The sequence below is a fragment of the Caenorhabditis elegans genome, chromosome IV, assembly GCF_000002985.6.
Source record: "Caenorhabditis elegans chromosome IV".
NCBI lineage: Eukaryota > Metazoa > Nematoda > Chromadorea > Rhabditida > Rhabditidae > Caenorhabditis > Caenorhabditis elegans.
This window is the reverse complement of record NC_003282.8, coordinates 8,440,213-8,463,943: the sequence shown is the minus strand read 5'-3', so window position 1 is coordinate 8,463,943 and position 23,731 is coordinate 8,440,213. Positions and strand designations below refer to the sequence as shown.

Here is a 23,731-nt window from a genome sequence, read left to right as displayed (position 1 = left end):
GTTTTGGTTTTTGTATTATTTTATTTTTTTAATCTTCTTATTTTTGTGAAACAGTAATTTGAAACTATGAATTTTGATTCTATATGTTTTCTATTTTCTTCCGTTTCATGATTAATTATAATTTCAGATATGACGTCCACTCCATCATCGTCGTCTAGCTCCAGCTTGGAACAGGAAACACTTTTGAAACCAGAGGATGTGGAAGCAGTTGTTCAGACTCCAATTGTACCCAAAAAATCATTGGAAATGATGGTTGAAGAGAAAAAAGTTGGAAGTTTGGATGATTTTATCACCCTTCGGTGGTACTGTATGCTGGTACTGCTCATGGCAGAATTGACAGCTTTCACAGCAACTGCAAGCAGTAAAGTCATGGTTTTTGCAGGTATTCATGATTTAGATTGCTCGGTTGTTTGAGTTTTAAAATAATGTATGGGTAGTTTGATCGGCAAGCTATGCGTAGATATTTCTCATGGCGGGTTTCTTCATGCCTATAGGCAAGCGGATAGGCTCTAAATGGAGTTGCTTCATCAAAAAATGTTCATCTTTCTTGAACCCTTTGCAATTTTCAAACTAATGATCCGAAAACTAGTTATTAGAATCATCTTTGTATTTATTTCATGTCTAATGGTAAACAGTCCACCTGTCAGGTCAGAAGAAGTGATTATGACAGATTGAGTATGAAAACCGTCAGATTCACGTGAAATGATAGTCCAAGGTAACACGAGAAAGTAATTAAAAGGGTGGGTCTATTGATCTCGCCTGGTTTTTGCGGCTACAGTGTTCTCTACTAGTGCTAAAACGATAAAAATCATAATAAAACTAACTTTTCGAAAGCTTTTTGAAACGCTTTATTTACAATAAAATTTTGGCGAAAATCCAGTGCCCTCTCATAATTTAGTAAATTGACCAAAGAAAAGTTTTCTACGAGTTCCTGAAATTACTCAAATACCCCAAATTTTTCACAAAATTTGGCAATTTACTAAATTATGGATAAAACTTTTGAAAAATCTGAAAATTGTATTCGGTTGTTTTAGACGATAAAAAGTGTAATTTGACTGAATCCTCACTGATAATACAACATTTAGAAAAATTTAAAAGAGTAAACAACGAGTTTTTGTTTATTTCATCTACAAAAAGAGTTCTTATCAAAACGTTCGAAGTTCCTATAAGACAATCAATCATAAAACTATCAATTTTAGGTGCAAATCCTGCTGTCATCGGATGTGGAGGAACACCGCTAAACGGATGTCACGAATTGGCAGCATTTCGGAATGAGACCAATCTATGTGAACCTGATCTTAGATATCAGTTTAAATCAGTTCAAGTAGAGGTAGGTATAAAATAAAAATCTCAGTAAAGTAAGGAATTAGATATGAATAGTGAAGGCAACCGATTATACACTCAAACGAACAATTTAATTCAGTTCAATTATATATGCGAAGATGCTAAAAAAGTAAAGAATACGATCACAGTTCAAACGTTCGGTGTCCTTGTTGGAGCAGCCATTTTTGGACAAGTTTCAGACACATTTGGAAGACGTAAAGCTTTACTTATTTCTACATTGGGAAATGGACTATTTAATTGGATCACTGCGTATTCTCCTGATTTGTTTTATTTTATGGTTTGGAGAACTTTGGCTGGAGTTTTCACAGGAGGGGTTACTGTGTAAGTTCCTTTATTCATTTTTCAGAACAAAAATAACTATGAATTAAACTTTTAAGTGTTCAAATGGTTTTTATGGTCGAAAATATTCCACGCAAGGATCGTATGTGGATTCAAAACTCAATCACATGGTCTCCAAATCTAATTCTATTCCCATTCGTTGCATGGCTTTGTCAAGATTGGAGAACAATGTCCGTTGTTATTGCAGCTTCTTCTATTGCAACATTTTTAGCTTGTTTGTAAGTTTTACCGATACTTGTTATATTTCAAAGCTCCTATCGTAAAATTTCAGAATTCTTGAAGAGTCTCCACGTTGGCTCATTCAAAAAGGACGAATTGAAGAAGCTCGTAAATCACTTATTAGAATTCGAAAGACCGATAAATTATACGATGAGACGTTTGAAAAACAGCTCGATGAAGTGCTTCATGTTGAAGCTGAAAAACACGCAAGAAGCTCGAAAAAAGCGAAGAAGTACACATTTATTCATTTGTTCTGCACATGGAAAATGATTGCACAATCCCTAACTTTTATTACTGGAATGTGAGTTTGAAAAATATATATTTCTGGTTTTATTTTTTATTACAGAACATGTACAACATTTATTGTATATTCATTGATGTACAACATGGAAAAGCTATCTGGATCTTTGTACTGGAATCTTGCAATTATGGGGGTAAGAGTACCTATACAGATTTCCTATTTACCTTATCAATTCTAGGCTTCTCGCTGGATTATAAACATTGCTGTGAGCATAGCTGACTACAAACTTCCATGGTTTGGAAGAAAAATGATCAACCAAATTGCAATGATATGTACACTTTTCGCGCTTCTCATGATTGCCGTTTATCTCTATTTTGGATATAATGGACAATTAATTGCAATCGGAACTGTGGCTGCTGTTTCCATGTGCTCACAACTTTTCATTGCCAAATATATGATGGTTAATGAGCTTTATCCAACTGCCGTCAGAAACTTAGCAGTTTCCGCTGTTTCAACCATGAGCAGAATTGGAAGCATGTTCTCACCACAATTGTTTTATTTGGTAAGCATTTTGTATACTCATCTAAAAATAAGCCTCGAAATTCAGAGTGACTATGCCGAATGGATTCCCTACGCAGTACTATTCTCCTGCCAACTTTATGATTTCATTGTTTTATCTTTATTCCTACCAGAAACAAAAGGAGTTATCTTGGAAAACCATTTACCTCCAAAACATAAAAGAATCTTTGGAAAACGTTCATGATGATGTATTTTCTTTGTATATAAATGTATTAAAATCATTAATTTGTTTCAAACAATGTTGATATCAAATATTAATTTAAGTTTCCTATACTCATCAAAAGATAATTTATTCATCATGGAAAAATGGAAAAGAAAAAACACATAACCGGTTATGATATTTACACGATGAATAGGTTAAAATAAACTCGGCCCGACAGAGCACGAGCTTAAGTGAAAGGGGTAGAGATCAGAATTTAGGTATTTGACAATCAATAAGGGAAAGGAATTGTGATGGGGATAGGAAAAAAACTAGAGTTTCGTACAATGCTGTTCCATATTGGCACGGGAGAAAAAGCTACGACATTTAAGATTTTTAATTTTAAGGAACATTGGACGACGAGACGAGCTAGAAAGCGTAACAAAGTCACTGCTTTGTGGGAAGTGCGCTGAGCCTATGAGGATCTTGTATAGCAGAAATAGTTGGGCTTTGAGGCGGAGAGAGCGAGCTGATGAAATTCCTAGAATTTTTAGGTGGTTTTCGTAGGATTTGGAGAAAGCATTGTGTGTTTGTGGAGCAAAATAGTTTTACATAAACTGTGGAAAATCGGTGAAAAAAGAAGAAAAAGAAAGATGAGTTTTGAAGTGCCATTCAAATTTTCCACGTGACCTCGGTCGAATATATGCGTCTGCCACGTTTCACTGTCGATTATTCACCGAAGAACTCACTTTATAATCAGTTCCGGTTTTCAACCGCTTGGTTATCCAGCAGCACTACTGCAAGCATGTCTGGAGGTAAGTGCATCTATTTCTATTCAGGAAATTATATATTTCTGGTGTTAATTCAAGATTATTCCAGGTGGAGATTCAAAGCCTATCGATAAGAAGAAGGAGGACAAGAAAGGTTTCGATACTCGAAAATTCTTGATTGATCTGGCCTCGGGAGGAACTGCTGCCGCTGTTTCCAAGACTGCTGTTGCTCCGATTGAACGTGTCAAGCTTCTGTTGCAAGTACAGGATGCTTCCCTCACCATTGCTGCCGATAAACGTTACAAAGGAATCGTCGATGTCCTCGTTCGTGTCCCAAAGGAGCAAGGATATGCTGCTCTCTGGAGAGGAAACTTGGCTAACGTCATCCGATACTTCCCGACCCAGGCGCTGAACTTCGCTTTCAAGGATACTTACAAAAACATTTTCCAAAAGGGATTGGATAAGAAGAAGGATTTCTGGAAGTTCTTCGCCGGAAATCTAGCTTCTGGTGGAGCAGCTGGAGCCACTTCGCTCTGTTTTGTCTACCCATTGGATTTTGCTCGTACCCGTTTGGCTGCTGATGTCGGAAAAGCTAATGAACGTGAATTCAAAGGCCTGGCCGATTGTCTCGTCAAGATCGCAAAGTCGGATGGACCAATCGGACTCTACAGGTATTTTTTCTATTTAGAAAATTTAAAAAATTATTATTTTTTCAGAGGTTTCTTTGTCTCGGTACAAGGTATCATCATCTACCGCGCCGCTTACTTCGGAATGTTCGACACTGCCAAGATGGTGTTCACTGCTGATGGCAAGAAACTCAACTTCTTCGCTGCCTGGGCTATTGCTCAAGTGGTTACTGTTGGATCTGGAATCCTCTCCTATCCATGGGATACTGTTCGTCGTCGCATGATGATGCAGTCTGGTCGCAAAGATGTTCTCTACAAGAATACTTTGGATTGTGCCGTCAAGATCATCAAAAACGAAGGAATGTCCGCCATGTTCAAGGGAGCCCTGTCAAATGTATTCCGTGGAACTGGTGGAGCACTCGTTCTTGCCATCTACGATGAAATCCAAAAGTTCATTTAATGATCTTCAATTGTTTTTGTATTTTTATTTAGTAAAATTATTTTAATTGAAATCGTTTTGTTACTCAAAAAGAGAAACTCTTTTCATGAAAAAATCAATGAACTACGGTCATTTTTGGTCTCTCTGAACAATGAGGAAACCAATGAGGAAAAACAATGTACTTATTTGATATTTAAAATAACCTACGATCTAGACTATTTCTCAATTTTATTTAATTACCAGTTAGTCAAAATTAGGGTTTCCATCAATTTAGCTCTGAAATTGAGCTTGTGAGCCAAAACTGTTCCGATATTGGCAGAAAAACGTTTATTCGTATAAATACTGTAGAAACTTGGAAAAATAATCGAAAAAAAATCACAAAAAATAGACCCGAAGGAATTAAAATAGCATTATTTCCAACCCGGGATGATTGCACCGAGGAAATGGGAGAGAAGGTAGACGACAACGAGCAGGAGCACGATCAGCGCGATGCACGTAACGATCTTCCATTTACGGTTCTTCCGACGCAGCACAACAGCCTGCCGCACGTTCTGCTGGGCTTGCTCCGCATATTCTTCGGCGCGTATCACGCTCGTCTCGATTCGGTCCACTGTTTCGCCTGAAAATTTAATACTTCGCGGTTTTTCAGGGAAGGTACTGAGCGCCTAGCAAAACTGGGACCTCTTGTTTTCGAAGATCTTAATCCTTTCTAATGCCCGCTAGATTTTGTAAAATTGGGAAAGAAAGAAAAGATTTTAGGGCAAGAGCTATGTGTATTAATTAAGCGAGTTTCAGTTAACAAAACATCAATAACTCACCTTGGCTTTGTACCAATAATTGCATATCCACAAAGAGTTCTTCGACCTCGCGAATTTGTTTCTCCAAAATCATAATATCCGTGGCGCGGTTTTTCATATCATCGAATAGTGCCTTCTTCTGCGCAACACCCAGATTAATGTTTCTCGTCAATTGAAAGAGGCTCCCGTTTTCGATGGCACCATCAATTTCCGAATCCGTCACCTCGATGTTCTGCTTTCGGAGGTATGCGGCAATCTTCTTTGCTGCCTCTGCTTTGTAGGAGGCTTGATCATCAGCAAACTGCGACATTATTCCTTCCAGCGAGACGATAAGCATTTGGATCTTAAAAATCAGGAATTAGCGGTTTCGGTTATTCATTTAAAATTTATGATTTTTTTTTCGAGAAAAGGTTGAAAAGAATTAAAATTAGTGTAAATTTGGTCACCGATTTTAGATCTAAGTTCGTTTATTTTCAGACAATTAAGCACCTGTTCGTGTCTTGCTCGCCCCGAGCCCACTCGACTCTCCGGATACTGTACCAGCTCCTCTGAGGCGTCAGCGAGCCGACGACGGATGCCACGTGCTTGAGCTATGAACTTATCCACGTGGTCGTTGAGTTTTCGGCACTTTGCTGTGTCCGAACAGCCGGCTGCCAGTGACTCTACCTGCAATTAGTGGTTTTTGGATGATTTGGCTAAAAGTCGAAAATTTTAATGTTTTGTTTTTTTGTTTTTTTTTGTTTTTTTTTTCGTGAAAGCTTTTAGTTAAAAACAAAGAAAAACATTAGTTTTCAATAAATATTTGATTTTCCGAATATTTTTAAAATTGGAATCAAACTTCGGATTTTTTGAGCATTATTTCTGATTTGTCACAGTTTCTTTTCTCTCTTTACCTGCTCCATGTAAATTGCGTGTCGATCTGCGCTCAGCGTAGTCAAGACATGACGAATTTCGTCGACATTCGCCAGAAATTGTTGCAATGAGACGTCTGCCAACTGAAAAAAAAACATTATTTTCAAGTTTTTGGAAAGAAAAATATAATTTATGTCAAAAATCTTCTTGTATATTAGTTGTTTCCATTTATTCTACCTTTGAATTGTTTTTCTCCGGACTTGCAGCGTTGATTCCAGAGATTTGGTGCATTTCGAATAGACGGTCCCGAGTAGCCATTCTGGAAATTTCGATTTTTACCAAAACAATCGAATTTTAGTGCGATACACGCAAATAGTGGTTTTTTAGGAAACGTTTTTTAGAAAGGCATTGAAATTTAAGCGAAGCTTGAGAAAAAAGAACAAAAATACGATTAAATTTAAAAAAAGTCAATTATGGTTTACGCTAAACAGGGCGCGCCTCCGGTATATCGGAGTCTCGTCGTACTGTAGTTTTGGCTTTAAAAAATTGAAATTTTTTATTTGACTTTTGTGAGATTTTTTGAACAAATATTTAAAGATTATGGAGCTTAAAGCAAAAAAAAAGCACAAAAATTGGAAAACAATTAAACTAGAATATTTTTGAACTTTCGGGAATTCTCCATTGCTCGTTTGTTCCCGACGAACCTCTCTCATTCCTTGGGTTGGTCCCTCGCGAAATCGACATTTGATTTTCCAGACATCTGAAATTTATTTTGCAATTTTTCCAAAAAAATATTTCCATATTTAAGCAAACCGTTTCAAAATTTTCTTCCAGATTATTTCAAATGTTCTTTGTACCATGTTGTTTATTTCAAATTTAAAGATAAGATGCACCTTTTCCTAACATCTGATGTTTTCGTTGACAAAACAAAACATGAATAAAGCAATGTTCCAAGTTGTCATGGACACCCACAATTAACAACAAAGAAAAATATAATAGAAGAGATAAGAGAGATAAATAGTGTTTACACCAGACAAAAGGTGTCATCACAGCTGGTTTGGGTGGCCTGTCGAGGACAAAATTTGCTGTGTCGACTCAAAATATTGGCTAGAAATAATTAAGATTATCTTCAAGTTGCTATTACTTCACATCACCTTGTTTCCAACCATGACAGTTCAAGTGGAAATAAAAAACAGAAACAAGCAACTTTTATACTTTTCCAATTAAAATTAAATTTACTCACCTGAAGATCTTCTCAAATAAATTTATTGAATTAATATGGTTAGTATTAGGTCTCCAAATAAGTTCCGGGTCAAAAATCATAACTTTGTTCGCTGCTTATCGATTTTTATGAAACTGTGGGAATTTATGTTATCAACCATGGTCTTTCATTTGAAAATAGTCACAAAAGTTTTTGACCACCCCAAGTGCACTAACTCGGAGCCAATTTTTTCAGGCATTTTTCTGATATCGCTTCTTTTCAGCTTTGAATTGAGGGTTGTGTGCGGATTTTGCTTTGTTAAGAATACATTATTAGAAAACGACAAAAGTTTGGAAAAAAATCCGTCCAAAAAAATTTTTTTGGTTGGTCGTCAAAAAATCTTCGAAAAAATTTTTTGTCGAAAATTCCTGATTTTTCCTACAAAAATGATGTAACCAAGTGTAAACTATTTTTACACATACAAAACATATCAGTTTAGTTCGAAACACTAAAATGGTAATAGAAAAAAATAATTTTTTCGGATAATTTTTGAGTTTTTTGAATATTTCTTGAGATTCAAACTTCAAACTCAAATGACTTTTATGTGTAAAAATAGTTTACACTTGGTTACATCATTTTTGTAGGAAAAATCAAGAATTTTCTCCAAATGCATTTGCGTCGCGCCTAGGCTCTATTCCATTCGACACCCTCTTCCCCCCAACTTGACCTCCAGGACTATGGCTGGTCCGGCTGGTCATTTCACTTATTTGTTCACACATCTGTTTCACACATCTCTACTTTTTTTTTATCTTCCGGTGTAACTCTTTCTTGTGACAAATAAACAATATTATTATTCGACAAAAAAATTTTTGAAGATTTTTTGATGACCAACCAAAAAAAATTTTTTTGGATGGATTTTTTCCAAACTTTTGTCGGTTTGTAATAATCTATTCTAAACAAAGCAAAATCCAAACACAACCCTCAATTCAAAGCTGAAAAGAACCGAGATCTGAAAAATGCCTGAAAAAATTGGCTCCGAGTTAGAACACTTGGGGTGGTCAAAAACTTTTGTGACTATTGTCAAATGAAAGATCATGGTTGGAACATAAATTCCCTCAGTTTCATAAAAATCGATACGCAGCGAACAAAGTTATGATTTTTGACCCGGAACTTATTTGGTGACCTAATAGTTACATCTGGGTGGAGTAGCATCAAATGGGAAAATGCTTAAAATTGCTCCTAAAATGTTAAAATCGCCAAATATTATAGTAAAACTTATTTTGAATTTTTCATTTACAGCCAAAAGTTATCAATTTAGCCCCTCATAATTGAACCAAAAAAAAGTTATCTAAAAAATTTAGACTCTAATTTTGTTTTGACTTGTAGCTAAAGATAGTCAACATCAACAGTACACAAAGTATATTTAAAGTCCAAACTTTTTGAAATGTTGTCATTGCGCCAAAACTTTGACTGAAATATTTGAAAAAATCTTAAACGTTTCGTGTGTTTAATTTAGATATCATATTTTCGTCTTGCTTAACTTTCGAAGAAATACGACATATGATCTTTTGATGCATCTTGAGTATATATTTAGACAAATTTCACCCGGTTGCTGATCAGCCTCAAAAAAGGCCCCACATTTAGTCTGAAAATTAGAGTTAAAAAAATATTTTCTGGGTTCTTTGACTTTTTGCAAGTGTCAGTGAAATGTGTGTCATTTGACAAACGTATTTGTTTTGTAAACCAGTTAGTATCACAAATGACTGAATGGATTTTCAATTATCACATGAAAATATTTCAAGAATCATGAAAAATTCATGTGATTTTCAGACACAGGATGTTGAAGTACTCGTATTTTAATAGTACTTTGGCACAAACATTATCGATTCAACATGGTTTTATATGTATCACAGAGTAACGGATCCTCACAGGTTTGTAAAACAGCCAACGTAATAATAAAATCTGAATATGAAACGGAACAACTTTAATTTTGTGTGAAATTCATAAAATTGACTATCATTTGCGCGATTTTTTACTTCAAGTTCGCAAACGTCTCTTATCTTTATCAAATTTAATCACAAATATCACACTATCATATAAATTTCATTGATATTACGCAACATTAATGGAAAAGTGTTTATAGAATTTTATTGGGTCAAAGTTTTTTTCCAACTTTTAGGATTTTTGTCTGCATGTTCAAACTTCTAAAATTTTTTTGTAATTCAAAATTTCTATAACCTCAAATATATAGAATTGATAAACTTTGAAAAATGATATTAATCTTCCGAGTTGAGTGTGCAGAGATAGAGTAATTGTTTCTGTCAGCAACTAACAAGTAGACTAACCACTACATATATATGTTTTGAAAACTATTCTCTGCAGAAAACCGCACCCGCTTCTCCGTCACAATTTTCTTATCAATCTTGTCCCCAACATATGACTGATTTAACTTCCTTATTCACTAGTTTCCTTCCTTGTTTCAAGCAGATCTCTCAAAAGAAGAGTTAAATCTGGTCACCAATCTTCAGAATTGTTATATGTTGTATTATATCAATAGGTTAAAATTACTGGCAATCACTATGAAAATTTAGATGGTTCAGGATAGGTTATCAAGTCTGGAAACTGAAGTTCTGAAATCCACTGTTTCAAGATGTACATATATACAGTAAATGTTCACTTTCCCTCTCACTTTGATTGAATTTTGATGGAGCACCGGTAAAACCAACAAATTCAAATTGGAAACACGAGGCCAGAAAACGTAGATACCTTACCGTATCTCGAAAATCATTTACTAAAAATCCAGGAAAAATCACACGCTCTTTAAAAAGTAAGCTTCACCTTCTGATCCTTCACAAAAACAAGTTTATTGACCACGAACTTTGACCGACACAGTTTTGATTTTTCTGTTTCGGCGAAACTTTTTCACCATTTAAAAGATGATAAATTGAATGTGTGTGGGGGAAACGTGACAATTGGGAATGGTCGAAGATTGTCTTTTTCTAATGGATTGGAGCATGTGTGTGTGCTCTATCACTTTTGCTCTTGCCCCGTCATCAATACCGTCATATAGACAGTTTCACTTTTAGAAACCTCCCCTTCAAGTGATAACTGAAATTGGAAAAAACCACTGATAAAAATGTTTCATTTAATTATTGATTCGGAATTTTGAGACTTGTAGAAAAGGCGAATTTTTTGGAACTGTTGAAGAAAAATTTGGCATATACAGGTGTATAGCACATTTTCTGCAGAAGTGCATGATTTGGCAGTTTCTATACCAACTCTTTTTAAAAGTATGTTGGAAAGCATAGATATGTTTTTAAAAACTTGACAAAATTCTAACCAATTTTTGACCAAGGTCTGATCAAAGTGTACCTAAAGTTTAGATAAGTTCGATGGAATCAAAAAATTATGAAGAATGTAATATAAAAAGAACGCGTTTGTTAGCGTATTTCACAATAGAAACATTCCCAATATAGATCTTGTTTCAATTCAATAATTCCATTAAAATTTGCACTCACTTTTGAACTTGATAACCATCTTTTTTTTTAAGAAAAAAAAACGAGAAACTTATCAGTTGCGCACCTTATCTTTTTTTAATAATTTGACGCTGTACTGATGGAGTACAACTTTTATTTTCAGCAATTTTCAGTTCGATTGAATATAATTGGGAAACTATTTTTCAAACTTTCAAAACATTACTAATTTTGTAAAAAAAGATTCCCAACGAATTATCTGGAACTTCATCCAGACGAGTTGGAAAGTTTTCGGAGTATCGAAGCATAACCAGTTCTACTGTCTACAATTCAAAGGAGGGTTACCGGTTCGGACGATTTTAAACGTATAGACCCAAAATGAGCTCAAATGAACGAATTTCGTAGTTTTTGTGTGAAAGTCAAACTTTCAGATAGTTCAAAAGCTACCTCTTGGTATTTTTAAAGTTTCAGCTAATATTCTGAATTGCACGTACATTTATATTTTTTTCTCCGAGTTCCGACGTCTATCAGTCAAGAGAAAAATGTTTATTTGATGGAGGGATAGATATCATTTGAGTTCACTTTACACATTAATTTCTCTTTTTTTTTGAGCGCCACACCAACCTTTTTTCATTTAAAAGTTCCTCGGGATAGTTCGGTCATGTTGAAACTTTAATTTTTTTTTGAAAATCCCCACAAAAATGTAGATTTCTAAACTTTTTTCTTATCTGTTCTGAGCAATTTTGTTTATTTCTTCCGTCTCCAAAAAATACTTTGTCCTCCGTTTTATCTCAAATTGTCTGGTCTCGATCATTTTTTGTTTCAACGACACGTTGTTGTAGGTGGGAGATATTATGGGGGCGGAGCATTCTCCACCCCCCTGTTCTGGTCTTATCAATTCGAGAGATAAGGCACACATTTTAATACAATTTCCCAGCGATCATCATAGGCCTCCTTCGGTGGTTTTTTGAGTTTGTCTTTTACTTCCTGGTGCTCTGAAAAATTGAAAGTGATTGCTCCAAGTATCTCAAGTTTTATATTTGGAAGTCATATTTAAACCATTATCTGAATATTTTGAAATTTTCCAATTGTTCAAAACGTGAACTTTTGCCAACTTCCTATCTTTATCTTTTTTAATTGCTGCTGCATATTTCACACTTTCCAGACATAAAATGTCCACATTGGTCAACGCTTTGGGATTCTTCACGTCTTCCACTCCAGCTGCAGCAGCGACAAAGGACGTCCGTAGCAAAGAAGAAATTCTCAAGAGAAGAAAGGACACCATTGGGTGAGTTTGTGTAATAAAAAAAAGATTCTTAGATCACAGTAACTTAGCAAACCATTCCAGAATTCACGAAAACCTATGCTTAAAAGTTAGGGTTCAAAAAGTTCAAGAATCTGCAATAAGCGCGTCAAAGTTATTCTTGAAATATTCTAAAACATCGTTTTCTTGATAAGACTAACGGTTCATTCATTTTAGTTTACTATAGTTGGGCGGTTATTGAACATTAAATAATATTATCGCCGCAGAAACTACAAAAATCAGTTTCAAAATTTAGATATTTGTAAGTGGTCATTGTTTAATGTTTCCTCTTGCAAGCGGCTAGGCCTACAGTAACACCATTTTGAAAACAATTGCCAATTTTTTAAAAACTTTTTTTTTAATTAAGCAAGTTTCTGCCCAAAAAGTGTTTTTTTTCAAGATGCTACTTTATTCAAAAGTTGCAACCGGAATTAAATTCAAATAAAGTATGTTAAATTATTCAGATCAAAATGTCAAATCTTCTATTCGGATGATCCGTTCATGGTATCCCGAGCTTCAATGCAATATCTCTACGATGAAAAAAGCAACAAATTCTTGGATTGCATCAGCAATGTCCAACATGGTATTTAGTGTGTCGGAGGCACAGTTTTCTCACAATTCTTTTAGTTGGTCACTGTCATCCAAAAGTCGTCGAAGCCATCTCAAAGCAGTTGGCTACTTCTACTTGTAACGTTCGTTTTGTGTCAACTCAGCTTACTGATTGTGCTGAACAAATTCTTTCGACACTTCCAGGACTTGACACTGTTCTTTTCTGTAATTCTGGGTAAGTTTTTTCATAATATTTCCTCAGATAAGACAACAAGTTTGGAGTGTTCTGGTAACTTTATGATAACAAAAACTGCCTCTGGCGACGTAATGATGATAAGGTGATATAGTATTGAGAGGTTATGAATGAATGATAAAAGATAAGATAAGAACCACGCCGTCGAGACAAACGGGTTGCAAAAATTGAAACGAAAGATTCAGAAATTGATTTTTCAGATCGGAAGCCAATGATCTTGCACTTCGTCTTGCAAGGGACTACACCAAACACAAAGATGCAATTGTCATTGAACAGTTAGTACATTTATAATGAATTTAATGGTAATTTTCTATTTTCAGCGCTTACCATGGTCATGTCACCACCACAATGGAACTCTCCCCATATAAATTCGATCATGGATCAACGGTTTCTCAACCAGACTGGGTTCACGTGGCTCCATGCCCAGATGTATTCCGTGGAAAGCACAGACTTGCTGACAATGAACTGACAAATGAGGATAAGCTGTATGCTGCTGGAAAGCAATATTCAGATGATGTCAAGAGTATTCTCAATGATGTGGAATCACGTCAATGTGGAGTTGCTGCTTACTTTGCAGAAGCTCTTCAATCTTGTGGAGGACAAGTTATTCCACCAAAGGATTACTTCAAAGATGTAGCCACCCATGTCAGAAATCATGGAGGTCTCATGATTATCGATGAAGTACAGACTGGATTTGGAAGAATTGGAAGAAAGTATTGGGCCCATCAGTTGTATGATGACGGATTTTTGCCCGATATTGTGACAATGGGTAAACCAATGGGAAATGGGTTCCCAGTCTCTGCAGTTGCGACAAGAAAGGAGATTGCGGATGCTTTGGGTGGAGAAGTTGGATATTTTAACACAGTGAGTATTACATCTAACGGATGAGCTTTTAATATCATAAACTCAACTTTCAGTACGGGGGAAACCCAGTGGCGTGTGCAGCAGTTATCTCGGTGATGAAAGTGGTAAAGGACGAGAATCTTTTAGAGCACAGTCAACAAATGGGAGAGAAGCTTGAAGTTGCTCTCAGAGATTTGCAAAAGAAACATGAATGTATCGGAGATATCAGGTGAGTAGCTTTTTTAAAAATTTTTATTATTCACTAATATTTTCTTATTCAGAGGAGTTGGTCTTTTCTGGGGAATCGATTTGGTCAAGGATAGAAATACTCGTGAACCCGATCAAAAACTCGCAATCGCCACAATTTTGGCTCTCCGAAAAAGTTACGGAATTCTTTTGAACGCTGATGGTCCACACACAAATATTCTCAAAATCAAGCCACCACTGTGTTTCAACGAGAATAATATTCTGGAAACTGTGACAGCACTCGATCAAGTGCTCACTTTGATGAACCGATGAATACGCTCTTAATGATACTCGTTCCTATAACTACAATTTTTGTGAAAAACAAGAAAAATTTAATTAAAAACAACAAATAAATATTTGAAATAAAAAGAACTTTTTAATCTTTACCTTTACCTAACTTTTTAAAGAAATATATAGCTCACATTCTTTGGATGGCACTGGAACATAGATGCACAGCTATTTTTATTACACTTTCCGTTTGGATAACTTGGCACTTGGGTTAATTGAGAGCCGCCTATCGGCACATAATACTGTTTTTGAGAAGCTTGTTGAAGTTATTTTCAAAGAGTAAATATATATTTTTAAATTCTCAATTAAAACCTTCTACACAACAAAACGAATAATAGCAGTTTATATATGTTCGAGAAAAGCAAGAAAAATTATTTTATCTTCAAGTTTCACTTTTTAAATAGTATATGTTTATCACAATATGCAGAAATCAAATTTGTTGGAGATCACAGAAAATTGAAATGACATCGAGTGTATTAAACCGTTGTGTATTCACTTCGAAGGCTTGTTGTGCAACTCAAAGGCATCTTGTTAGGTTGTCTGAAAATAATAAGTAATTAATTAATAATTATGAGTTTTCCTCTCTTACCGACAACTTTTTCCTCTTGGAGCAACCAGTAGATTCGTATAGCAATAGATCATGGAAAATTGAAGGAGATATATAAAATACAAAATTGCATCCAAATATAAATACAAAGATGTTGAATTCCTCAAACTGAATATTTCATCACATAATTGAAGTGTATAGTATGGAGCATTTAGAGAAACTTGAATTGTTGCCATCATTAGACATCTTCTGACAGCTTGATGCCGTCGACGATTTGATTGTTTTATTGATTGAGATGATTGTATTTTAACTGTTTCATTTACATGAAGAAGGGTGTTATGTTCTGATCGGATATTTTCAGCTGACATTACGACGAAGCTGAAATTTGAATAAAAATTTGAATATCTATACTTGTATATGAAAATATTGCACTCCCGTTCCATTTGTATGCTTGTTTTTCTAACTGTGACGTCAAACCTTACACTCTTGGGAAATTGGAAATTGGAAAAAATATATTTTTTTCCAAAAAATGTTGACTGGAAATTTGATTATTTTTTTTTAAATTCCAACGGAAGGTCGTCCCACTGAGAAACGCGCACAAACAAAAATTATATTAAACAGTCAATTTTATTGAATTGCAACAACTAATTAAAAAATTAATGGTTCTCCACTGTAGCCCTAGAAAGTACAATATTTACCTTGAATTAGCTGATTGATAAAGTACAGCAATATCCATGACAATTGTGAAAAGAAACGGGAATGCATAGGTGACAAAAGCTTCTCCGATTGCCAGAATTCGATAACCAAAATCACTGAAATGAGAAATATTCGAAATGTCATATTTTCATATTTGGTACAGGTTTGATTCAACTGATTCAACTAAATCCAAAAGATTAGAAGAAATATAATAAATCCACACTGTGTACAAACCGATCCCCTGAGTGACTAAGGCTGAGCCCATGCCAAAATTCAACACATGATGATAGGTAGGTAGGCAGGTACGTAGTTCTAATTTCTTACCTCATAATATCCACATCCCGCTCACATACTCCAATCAATTGGAAATCATCAGCCATCATTGTAACTTCTTCGATAAATATCAATGACCAACTCTATAAACAAAATTCAATTTCAACTCATGACAAAACAATCTTTTTAAGTCCTAGATTGTACTCAATCAACATTATTTGATAGAATTTATCTCTCACCTGCGTCAGAATTGCAAAGCAAGCAGTTGCCAGAATCAACTTCTTTCCAGACCTCATAAATCCAAAAAAACCTTTTGAAGACCTCTTCATAGGATAGAAAAGTATAAAAAATCGTTGAGTGAATAAGCATAACCAGATCCAGTTTATGAAGCATGCTGCACTATTTGAGATAAATAGTTCAAGTTTGCACACGAGAGTTCCTGACATGTGAGATAACATTTTGAATCAGCAATGTTTAATGTCAAATTGTTCTTACCTTTGAATGAAAAGTTGAAAATATCAAAAAGAATTATCAGCAGAGTTAACACATTTGCAGCTATTATACTGATAAGAAAAACAAAATAATTTGATCTTTTCCGTTTCATTAAATTGTAAAATGCTTTGGCCACTAATAATAAGGAAATGAGAACTGTGATTAGAATAACCCAGAATTGACATTTAGATATAAACATCCATAGTTTCATGTGTTCAGAATCATTCATTTCTGAAAATAAGTTTTTTTTAATTGGATAACCCTTCGGAACAAAAAGAGTAATGAATAAAATAAAACAATAATTTTTATGCAACAAGAAGATAAGGCATCCAACAGAAAAAAAGCAAGGAAACAAATGAAAATAGTGAGGGCAAATAATGCCTTTGATGGCAAAAAGATTTTCTTTTAGATTATTGCCGAAATTAGCACAATTTGTGATGAAAATCTGCACCACACGAGAAAAAATAAAGAGCAAACAGAAATTATTTGAAGCTGTCCCCCAAAAATTTTGATGAATGATTCAAAAGAACGTGAGTAGAACTTTCAATCTCATGTCTCTTTCTCACTCTCTCTCTCTCTTTATTCCTTTGGCCCTTCGATTATATCAAATCCTCCAAGTAAGCTCCGCCCTTTTGGCTTTCTATCAGAACTTACAATTTCAAGCGATAAACGTTTGTCAGAAGTAACAATTGGAGAACATGCCCGGTTAGATATAAAATTAAAAGTTAAAGATATTCAGAAACAACTTATCGTATTCATAAATACTACAAGTCTTTCAACTAATTTTTCAAATTTTCGCTGCTCTCCGATGTTTTCATTTTCCAATAGCAAAATTCTTATATCATAGTCTTTAGCTTCAAATTTATAAATACACCAAAAATCATAAGATATGAGTTAGCAATATTGAGTGGCAAAGCGCAAGCTTTACAGAGGAAATATTACAGATTTCCGCGCTCACATTTCAATTTTTATCGAAAAAAAAACATTTTTCATCGCGAAAAAAAGTTTTTCATGATAAATATCTGTTTTCTAGAGAAGTTATTTTGTACACCCTTCCAAATAGCTGCAGAAACATGTTTTGGGATCATTTTTTCCAAAAACTGAACCGATGGATGAGCAAGAAGATGTTTGAAAATGGATCAAGAGACGAAATAACAAAGTGGAATACTGAGAATTGGGAAAAAGTGCAAATGAAGTTATTAGAACTACAATGAATGAGCCAATGAGAAACCTTTGAAAATTGGACAAAAGGAAACTATTAATTCTGAAAATAGTCAGATTTAGAGTTTTTTTTTTTAATATTTTTCTAAAGGAGGGTTTTTGTTTAAAATGTGCAATGTTAAGTTAGTAGAAATATGGAACAAAATTTTTCTAAGTTGCAAAAAAAATTAGTATAAAATTTAGAATACATTTTATTATCCGGTTAACCGAAATTACAAAAACTGAAAAAATAATGGAAACATGGTCTCGAAATAAAAGCCAACAAAAACGAAGATATGGGCAAAGCTTATTTTTGATATTTTTGTGGTTCGATTTTGCATAAAAAGTTCTAACATTCTTTCAAATGAATATTTTAATTTAAAATGTAGGATTTCCTATCTTTTTTCTCCATAATATCAAATCCAGGTTTGCTCGTTCTGAAAAGCATCATTCTCACTTCTACAAACGTAAAACAAAATTCTGAAAACCCAATTAATTCAAATAGATTTTGAAAAAAAATTCTGAATTAATTGAATTGAAGAGAGTATTCATTAATTTCAAGAAATCAGGCTGTATAAATTTTCTTAAAATTCCTTGTAATTTTAATGCGAAAAGAACAATTTACAATTGTTCTAAAACTAAAATGTCATGGAATTCCGAAATTTCTAGAAAAAATCCTTTAGTTCTTGGACCATCTTCATTTGAATTTTTTGTTTGTTCATGAATTTTTAATCTGTTTTTAAAATAGGTCGGGGTTTCTAAATTTCAATATGTAAAAATATGGAACTTGTAGTCAAATAAAAGTTGTAGAAAACAAGTAAATCTCATTGTATCTCAAGAATCATTCAAATATCAGAAAAAAAAGTCAACAAACGAGGAAAAGAAAAACCAAGTATGCGTCATGATTCCATTATTCCAGACTAATAAGGAAAAATCAGAAAAACGTAGAGAAAAAATATGTAGAATCTATATTTTTCTTGGAGAAACGTAATTATTCTGTTATTAGTTTTCAACAACAGTATAAATTTTTTGCAATTTTAATGTTATATTTCCAAGGATTAATAGAAAATGTTTTGAAAGAGTTTACGGTTTGTAAATACTATTTTAGTTAAACAAGACATTCAGATTATTATTTATAAATACGGATTATCTTACTACGTAGTCCTTGATATTTTATAATACCATTAGATCTACTCACTCAGTTAAGATCATTTTATGAATCTGACTTGGCGAAACCGCACGTTTATTACTTTTACTGAGAAAGCTTAGTTCGATACATAAGATTCTAAAGTATAAATTTTGAAACATTGTTGAGAACGGTTAGAGAATATAGTTTGACGTTACGTCACACTGCTTTGATTCTAGCTACAGGTCCCATTGAAACTTTCAAATAGATTATATCTCAGATTTGAATTGTATTTTATAGCTAAGAGTAGATGGAGCTAAAACTGAAACTCAACGCTTTCATTGAATTTTTTCAGGATAATTATTTAAAAACAAAAATATCAGATTGTATCCTGACATTTAAGAAAAATGTTGTTTAAATCTAATCTAGTTGGAAATTAGTGGCTTCAATTTTTATACTTTGTTCACAACCGGCCAAAAAACATAAAAACTTTCCTGAATATCAGACAAGTTCCGGTTCCAGGAAATCTGGTTGTATAGAGTATGATTTGGAAATCTCGTGAAACTTTTATCAAAGCTGCATTTATGATGTGAAGAGGTCAAAAAAACAAATCTCTATCAAAGCCAACCAAAAAAGTAAGATCACACAGGGAGAATAGTGAGTGACTAGTAATAAGTCATGAAATATGATTGATTAGATTTTACGCCCTGGTAGACTACAGATTATTCAATTAACTTTTTAAACTAGGTAATACATGGTTTCTTGGTTTCAATGTTAGTCAAATCACTCAGCAATTTGCAAATAAGTTTATACACAAATATTTCAAAACACGTTTAATGCACCGATTCAAATGAAAAGTTATACAGATATGATCCATGAGCACGGTTCTGTACGTAGACATCCTTCCGAATTACATTTCCTGATTGTGCTAAAAAGTCAGAGAGACCATATTAAAAATTTAATTATGACAGAAAGAACTGCTGGAATCATTTCATTACTTGAAACTTTTACAGGAAATTTGAATTAACACATGGCAAAACTAATAGAGAAACATTTTCAGAATTTTATTCAAAAAAATTTAGAAAGAAAAATGGAAGGAAAGAAAGGGGAAACTAATTATACAATTCTTGTTTTATGTGAGTTTCTATCAGAAACTCACATACATTTTTTCCAGATCAACAACAAGATAATAAAAAATTAGTTTTTTTTTTCAATTTATTTCAGAGAAGATCCTTGCTTCATTTTCATCCTTCTTTTTCCCTTTTCCTCTCTTTTTCTTCAGTGAATCAAATATTAATGTGTTCTTATGAAAAAATAATTGTGGTTATAATAACAAAAAGAAATATGAGAAAGCAGCGAACAAATTACACCAGCACGAAAATTGAGATGGTAGTTCAGAGAACTTCTCAACTTTTTAAAACATTCTTATTTCAGACTCTGGAGAACTTTAGTGCTTAATTAAAGCTAATATGTCCTTAAACCTTTTGATGTTTTAGAAAAAGCAAAACAGAAAATAGGGAAACGTTTACAAAGAAAACAGACGTTTGGCTTTTTGTGTCCTCTTAATTTATCCAAAAAATTGTATTCAAATTTTCAGACTAGAATTAGAAACGTTGCATATAAATGGGGAATTAAAACAATAAAAAGGGCATATACCATCACTTACAAATTTTAATGTTTTTTTCTGAAATATTCGTGTTCTGTGTTTGAAAACTTGAAGTTAATCAAAATATGTGGAAATCATAAAACTGTAGTTTATGGATTTTTGAAAATTTCATACATAGCTGTACTGTAACACAAAACTATAACCTTGGAGGAAATTTACATTAAAGAGAAGTAATATAATACTTGTGGTATCCTAGAAGAAAACTTGACAGTTTCCAATTCTGCAATATATACTTTTAGAAAACTATTTTCAAACGTTCAATACGATATTTGGTGAAGTTTTGTTTCAACTACTCCCCATTTTCTAGTTCTATCAAATTCAAAACAGTGGAAGAAACCTATTGGAGATGATGGAATGAGTACAACTACGACTGAGACATTGTTCCAGAAAAAGACGTTAGGTAAACAACCAATGTTTTTGAGGGAAAAAACGATTACAATCGGTTGAACTGAAAATAATACAGTGCTCCACATAATGATACGGCCACCCCCAAATTTTAGTAAAACTCAAAACTGGGTTGAGATAGCAAAACATAGTTTCTTGTGAAAATGTTCGCTATACTAACTTGCTGTCAGATAAGTATTGGAAATATACCTGAACCGTTCGTAAAAAAGATAAACCATTTTTTCATGAAAAACCATATTAAAAAATCCACAAAATGATACGGCCACCCTTGGTTTTTGTTTTCTTTTTTCGTTTTCTTTGCAATTTTTTTTGCTAAACGTTAAGTTTCATGTTCGTTTGTGTTTTTACAGCTATGTGGTCGTGGAATAACTTCAACTGACTACGAAAAAGGACAAATTGTGCCAAATTATCTCAAGGCTTCTCGAATCGTCAGATTTTTCGTGATTTGAAACTTTCGAGAGATATGATCACTCGATATGCTTCCAATCCTGCCGCTTATTGCACAAAAAGTCTTCTGGTCGCACACCTTTTCTTTCTGTCAGACCCAAGCGAAAAATCGTTCGTCGAGCATCCAATTGAACAGTGACTTGCTCGAAAAGTAGGAGCGAGATGAACCTGCTAGTGTCTGTTGAGGCCGTACGACATGTTCTTTTGAAGTCTCAGTTTAACAAAAGACGAAAATTAAGAAAGGCTCCATTCATTACCAAAAAAACCGCCAAAACCGTATTCAGTTTGCTAAAATCAGTCAGGGAACTAACTGAAGACAAGTGAGGATTACGGTATAATCATTCAAGCCCAGTTTTTGGTTTCAGTTCATCTTTTCTTTTCTCAAATCGTGCCACTAATAACGGTAGTAATCCGGTTCATCACAGTTAAACTTTTTCTAGTCACTGAAGATGAACTGGAACCAAAAACTGGGCTTGAATGATTATACCGTAATCCTCACTTGTCTTCAGTTAGTTCCCTGACTGATTTTAGCAAACTGAATACGGTTTTGGTGGTTTTTTTGATAATGAATGGAGCCTTTCTTAATTTTCGTCTTTTGTTAAACTGAGACTTCAAAAGAACATGTCGTACGGCCTCAACAGACACTAGCAGGTTCATCTCGCTCCTACTTTTCGAGCAAGTCACTGTTCAATTGGATGCTCGACGAACGATTTTTCGCTTGGGTCTGACAGAAAGAAAAGGTGTGCGACCAGAAGACTTTTTGTGCAATAAGCGGCAGGATTGGAAGCATATCGAGTGATCATATCTCTCGAAAGTTTCAAATCACGAAAAATCTGACGATTCGAGAAGCCTTGAGATAATTTGGCACAATTTGTCCTTTTTCGTAGTCAGTTGAAGTTATTCCACGACCACATAGCTGTAAAAACACAAACGAACATGAAACTTAACGTTTAGCAAAAAAAATTGCAAAGAAAACGAAAAAAGAAAACAAAAACCAAGGGTGGCCGTATCATTTTGTGGATTTTTTAATATGGTTTTTCATGAAAAAATGGTTTATCTTTTTTCTGAACGGTTCAGGTATATTTCCAATACTTATCTGAAAGTAAGTTAGTACAGCGAACATTTTCACAAGAAACTATGTTTTGCTATCTCAACCCAGTTTTGAGTTTTACTAAAATTTGGGGGTGGCCGTATCATTATGTGGAGCACTGTAGTTTAAATATTTATTTCAATGTTTTTCGTTTAGACTTCAAGTATTCAAGGAAATTGAATGAATATCATTATTTATTCAATTTCCAGTAGGCAAAATGAATATAAGAAAAACAATTTTGACCTTCGTGATCTGGGTTTATGGGACTGAAAAATTTAACTTCAATACGTAGGTTGCCTTTCAAGTTGCCTTTCTTTCTATTTTGTTCAAAATCTTAGCTTCCATGTAATAAAATATGCAGAAAAAATAGAAAAAATACATCTAGCAAGATATTGAAAATTTTATAAAATCCTCGTCTGTTTTTTTGTCGTGTCAAAAAAAACTAAAAGTTCAAGTGATCTCTGCATCTTTTTTTCCAACTTTTCCTTGAAAAATATGTTCTCAAATATCTGGAACTTTTCCCTTTAAATTGAATTTTGGTACTAAATTTATCCATTTTTTATTTTTTTAAAATTAACTTTTGGGCATGGCATTTTAATTTTAAGAAGTGCCACTTTGTTTGGTTCATCTTGATATTTTAAGAGTTTTTTATTACAAAACGAGAAATACGGCTGTTATTCTAGATAGGCACACCTACGTGTCCGTCTACCTAATTTTTTTGCATTGTCGCATGAAATCTAATGTTTTCGGAATTTAAATTGGCGCATTTCACTACTCTCACACTTTAAGTAACTTAAAAACTTTAACAAAAAAATAAGCAACTTTAAATTTTAGCAGTAAATGTGTTGGGTGTAGGTCGCCTTGTAGGCGTGCAGGACTTTTGAAACTACATATGCAGAAGGTTTAACATCAACGAAACTTTTTGATTATAAGCTCGAATAAAATTAGGCGAATTATTCCAGTAATATGTACAAAAGGTATCCTTTGAGTTGGTCTAGCTTTTTATTTAGCTTTTCAAAATGAACACAACTCCGCTTGTTTTACTGGCTTATTTTTAAATTAAAGGTAGTGGATTTTGCATCCTTTGAAATTCGAAACTATCTTGAGTGCAGTTATAATTGAATCCAACCTATTTTGTCTAGTAGAGAGAAAACAAGAATAAGCATAAAGCACAAGTTGAAGAGTCTTATAGTTTTGGAGAGAAAAGTTGAAAAGGTCTCGATTAGTTCCGTGTGTCATCTGTGAACTTGTTTTGCTCTGAACTTAGTTTTTCAACAAGAAAAAAGAT

General features: G+C 33.8%; 5 protein-coding genes, 1 long non-coding RNA gene and 2 other non-coding genes across 10 annotated transcripts; 5 read left to right on the top strand and 3 right to left on the bottom strand.

The window, feature by feature from the left end:
* Positions 1 to 127: 127 nt before the first annotated feature.
* Positions 128 to 2,945, top strand: str-176 (the record flags this gene model as incomplete). 2 transcript variants are annotated; one of them, NM_001307281.2, is made up of 8 exons in its annotated part: positions 128 to 382; positions 1,200 to 1,330; positions 1,424 to 1,665; positions 1,722 to 1,901; positions 1,955 to 2,203; positions 2,249 to 2,336; positions 2,382 to 2,705; positions 2,751 to 2,945. In NM_001307281.2, 8 exons carry the CDS (start codon positions 130 to 132, stop codon positions 2,904 to 2,906), a joined length of 1,623 nt encoding a protein of 540 aa, NP_001294210.1. The 2 variants fall into 2 exon arrangements, with proteins under 2 accessions (NP_001294210.1, NP_001368465.1); NM_001380365.1 differs by lacking the exons at positions 128 to 382; positions 1,200 to 1,330 and having other exon boundaries at positions 1,619 to 1,665; positions 2,751 to 2,906.
* A 690-nt stretch (positions 2,946 to 3,635) lies between these two features.
* Positions 3,636 to 4,766, top strand: ant-1.4 (ADP/ATP translocase). Its single transcript, NM_069039.5, has 3 exons — positions 3,636 to 3,676; positions 3,741 to 4,302; positions 4,348 to 4,766. Exons 1-3 carry the CDS (start codon positions 3,667 to 3,669, stop codon positions 4,715 to 4,717), a joined length of 942 nt encoding a protein of 313 aa, NP_501440.1. The 5' UTR covers positions 3,636 to 3,666; the 3' UTR covers positions 4,718 to 4,766.
* Positions 4,767 to 5,010: 244 nt separating this feature from the next.
* syx-4 (Putative syntaxin-4) lies at positions 5,011 to 6,664 on the bottom strand. Its single transcript, NM_069038.4, has 5 exons — positions 6,583 to 6,664; positions 6,387 to 6,488; positions 5,983 to 6,159; positions 5,515 to 5,836; positions 5,011 to 5,315 (listed from the first exon to the last, which is right to left on the bottom strand). Exons 1-5 carry the CDS (start codon positions 6,661 to 6,663, stop codon positions 5,107 to 5,109), a joined length of 891 nt encoding a protein of 296 aa, NP_501439.2. The 5' UTR covers position 6,664; the 3' UTR covers positions 5,011 to 5,106.
* Positions 6,665 to 6,908: 244 nt separating this feature from the next.
* linc-135 lies at positions 6,909 to 10,648 on the bottom strand. The gene is made up of 2 exons (NR_101936.1): positions 10,318 to 10,648; positions 6,909 to 7,682 (listed from the first exon to the last, which is right to left on the bottom strand). It is a non-coding gene; the product is annotated as a long non-coding RNA linc-135 (long non-coding RNA).
* On the top strand, positions 10,236 to 10,256 carry 21ur-13958. Its single transcript, NR_056311.1, has one exon.
* A 1,536-nt stretch (positions 10,649 to 12,184) lies between the features above and the next one.
* On the top strand, positions 12,185 to 14,591 carry eppl-1 (Ethanolamine-phosphate phospho-lyase homolog 1). 2 transcript variants are annotated; one of them, NM_001028175.7, is made up of 7 exons: positions 12,185 to 12,307; positions 12,787 to 12,905; positions 12,950 to 13,106; positions 13,325 to 13,399; positions 13,445 to 13,988; positions 14,042 to 14,196; positions 14,249 to 14,591. In NM_001028175.7, the coding sequence occupies exons 1-7, from the start codon at positions 12,192 to 12,194 to the stop codon at positions 14,484 to 14,486; spliced, it is 1,404 nt and encodes a 467-aa protein (NP_001023346.1). In that variant the 5' UTR covers positions 12,185 to 12,191; the 3' UTR covers positions 14,487 to 14,591. The 2 variants fall into 2 exon arrangements, 1 of the variants encoding a protein (NP_001023346.1); NR_131583.1 differs by having other exon boundaries at positions 12,192 to 12,307; positions 13,325 to 13,988; positions 14,249 to 14,486.
* A 178-nt stretch (positions 14,592 to 14,769) lies between these two features.
* On the bottom strand, positions 14,770 to 16,740 carry npr-45 (G-protein coupled receptors family 1 profile domain-containing protein). Its single transcript, NM_069036.6, has 6 exons — positions 16,513 to 16,740; positions 16,257 to 16,456; positions 16,069 to 16,160; positions 15,747 to 15,860; positions 15,091 to 15,426; positions 14,770 to 15,041 (listed from the first exon to the last, which is right to left on the bottom strand). The coding sequence occupies exons 1-6, from the start codon at positions 16,736 to 16,738 to the stop codon at positions 14,978 to 14,980; spliced, it is 1,032 nt and encodes a 343-aa protein (NP_501437.2). The 5' UTR covers positions 16,739 to 16,740; the 3' UTR covers positions 14,770 to 14,977.
* A 4,088-nt stretch (positions 16,741 to 20,828) lies between these two features.
* Positions 20,829 to 20,849, top strand: 21ur-12237. The gene has a single exon (NR_056310.1).
* Positions 20,850 to 23,731: the final 2,882 nt, after the last annotated feature.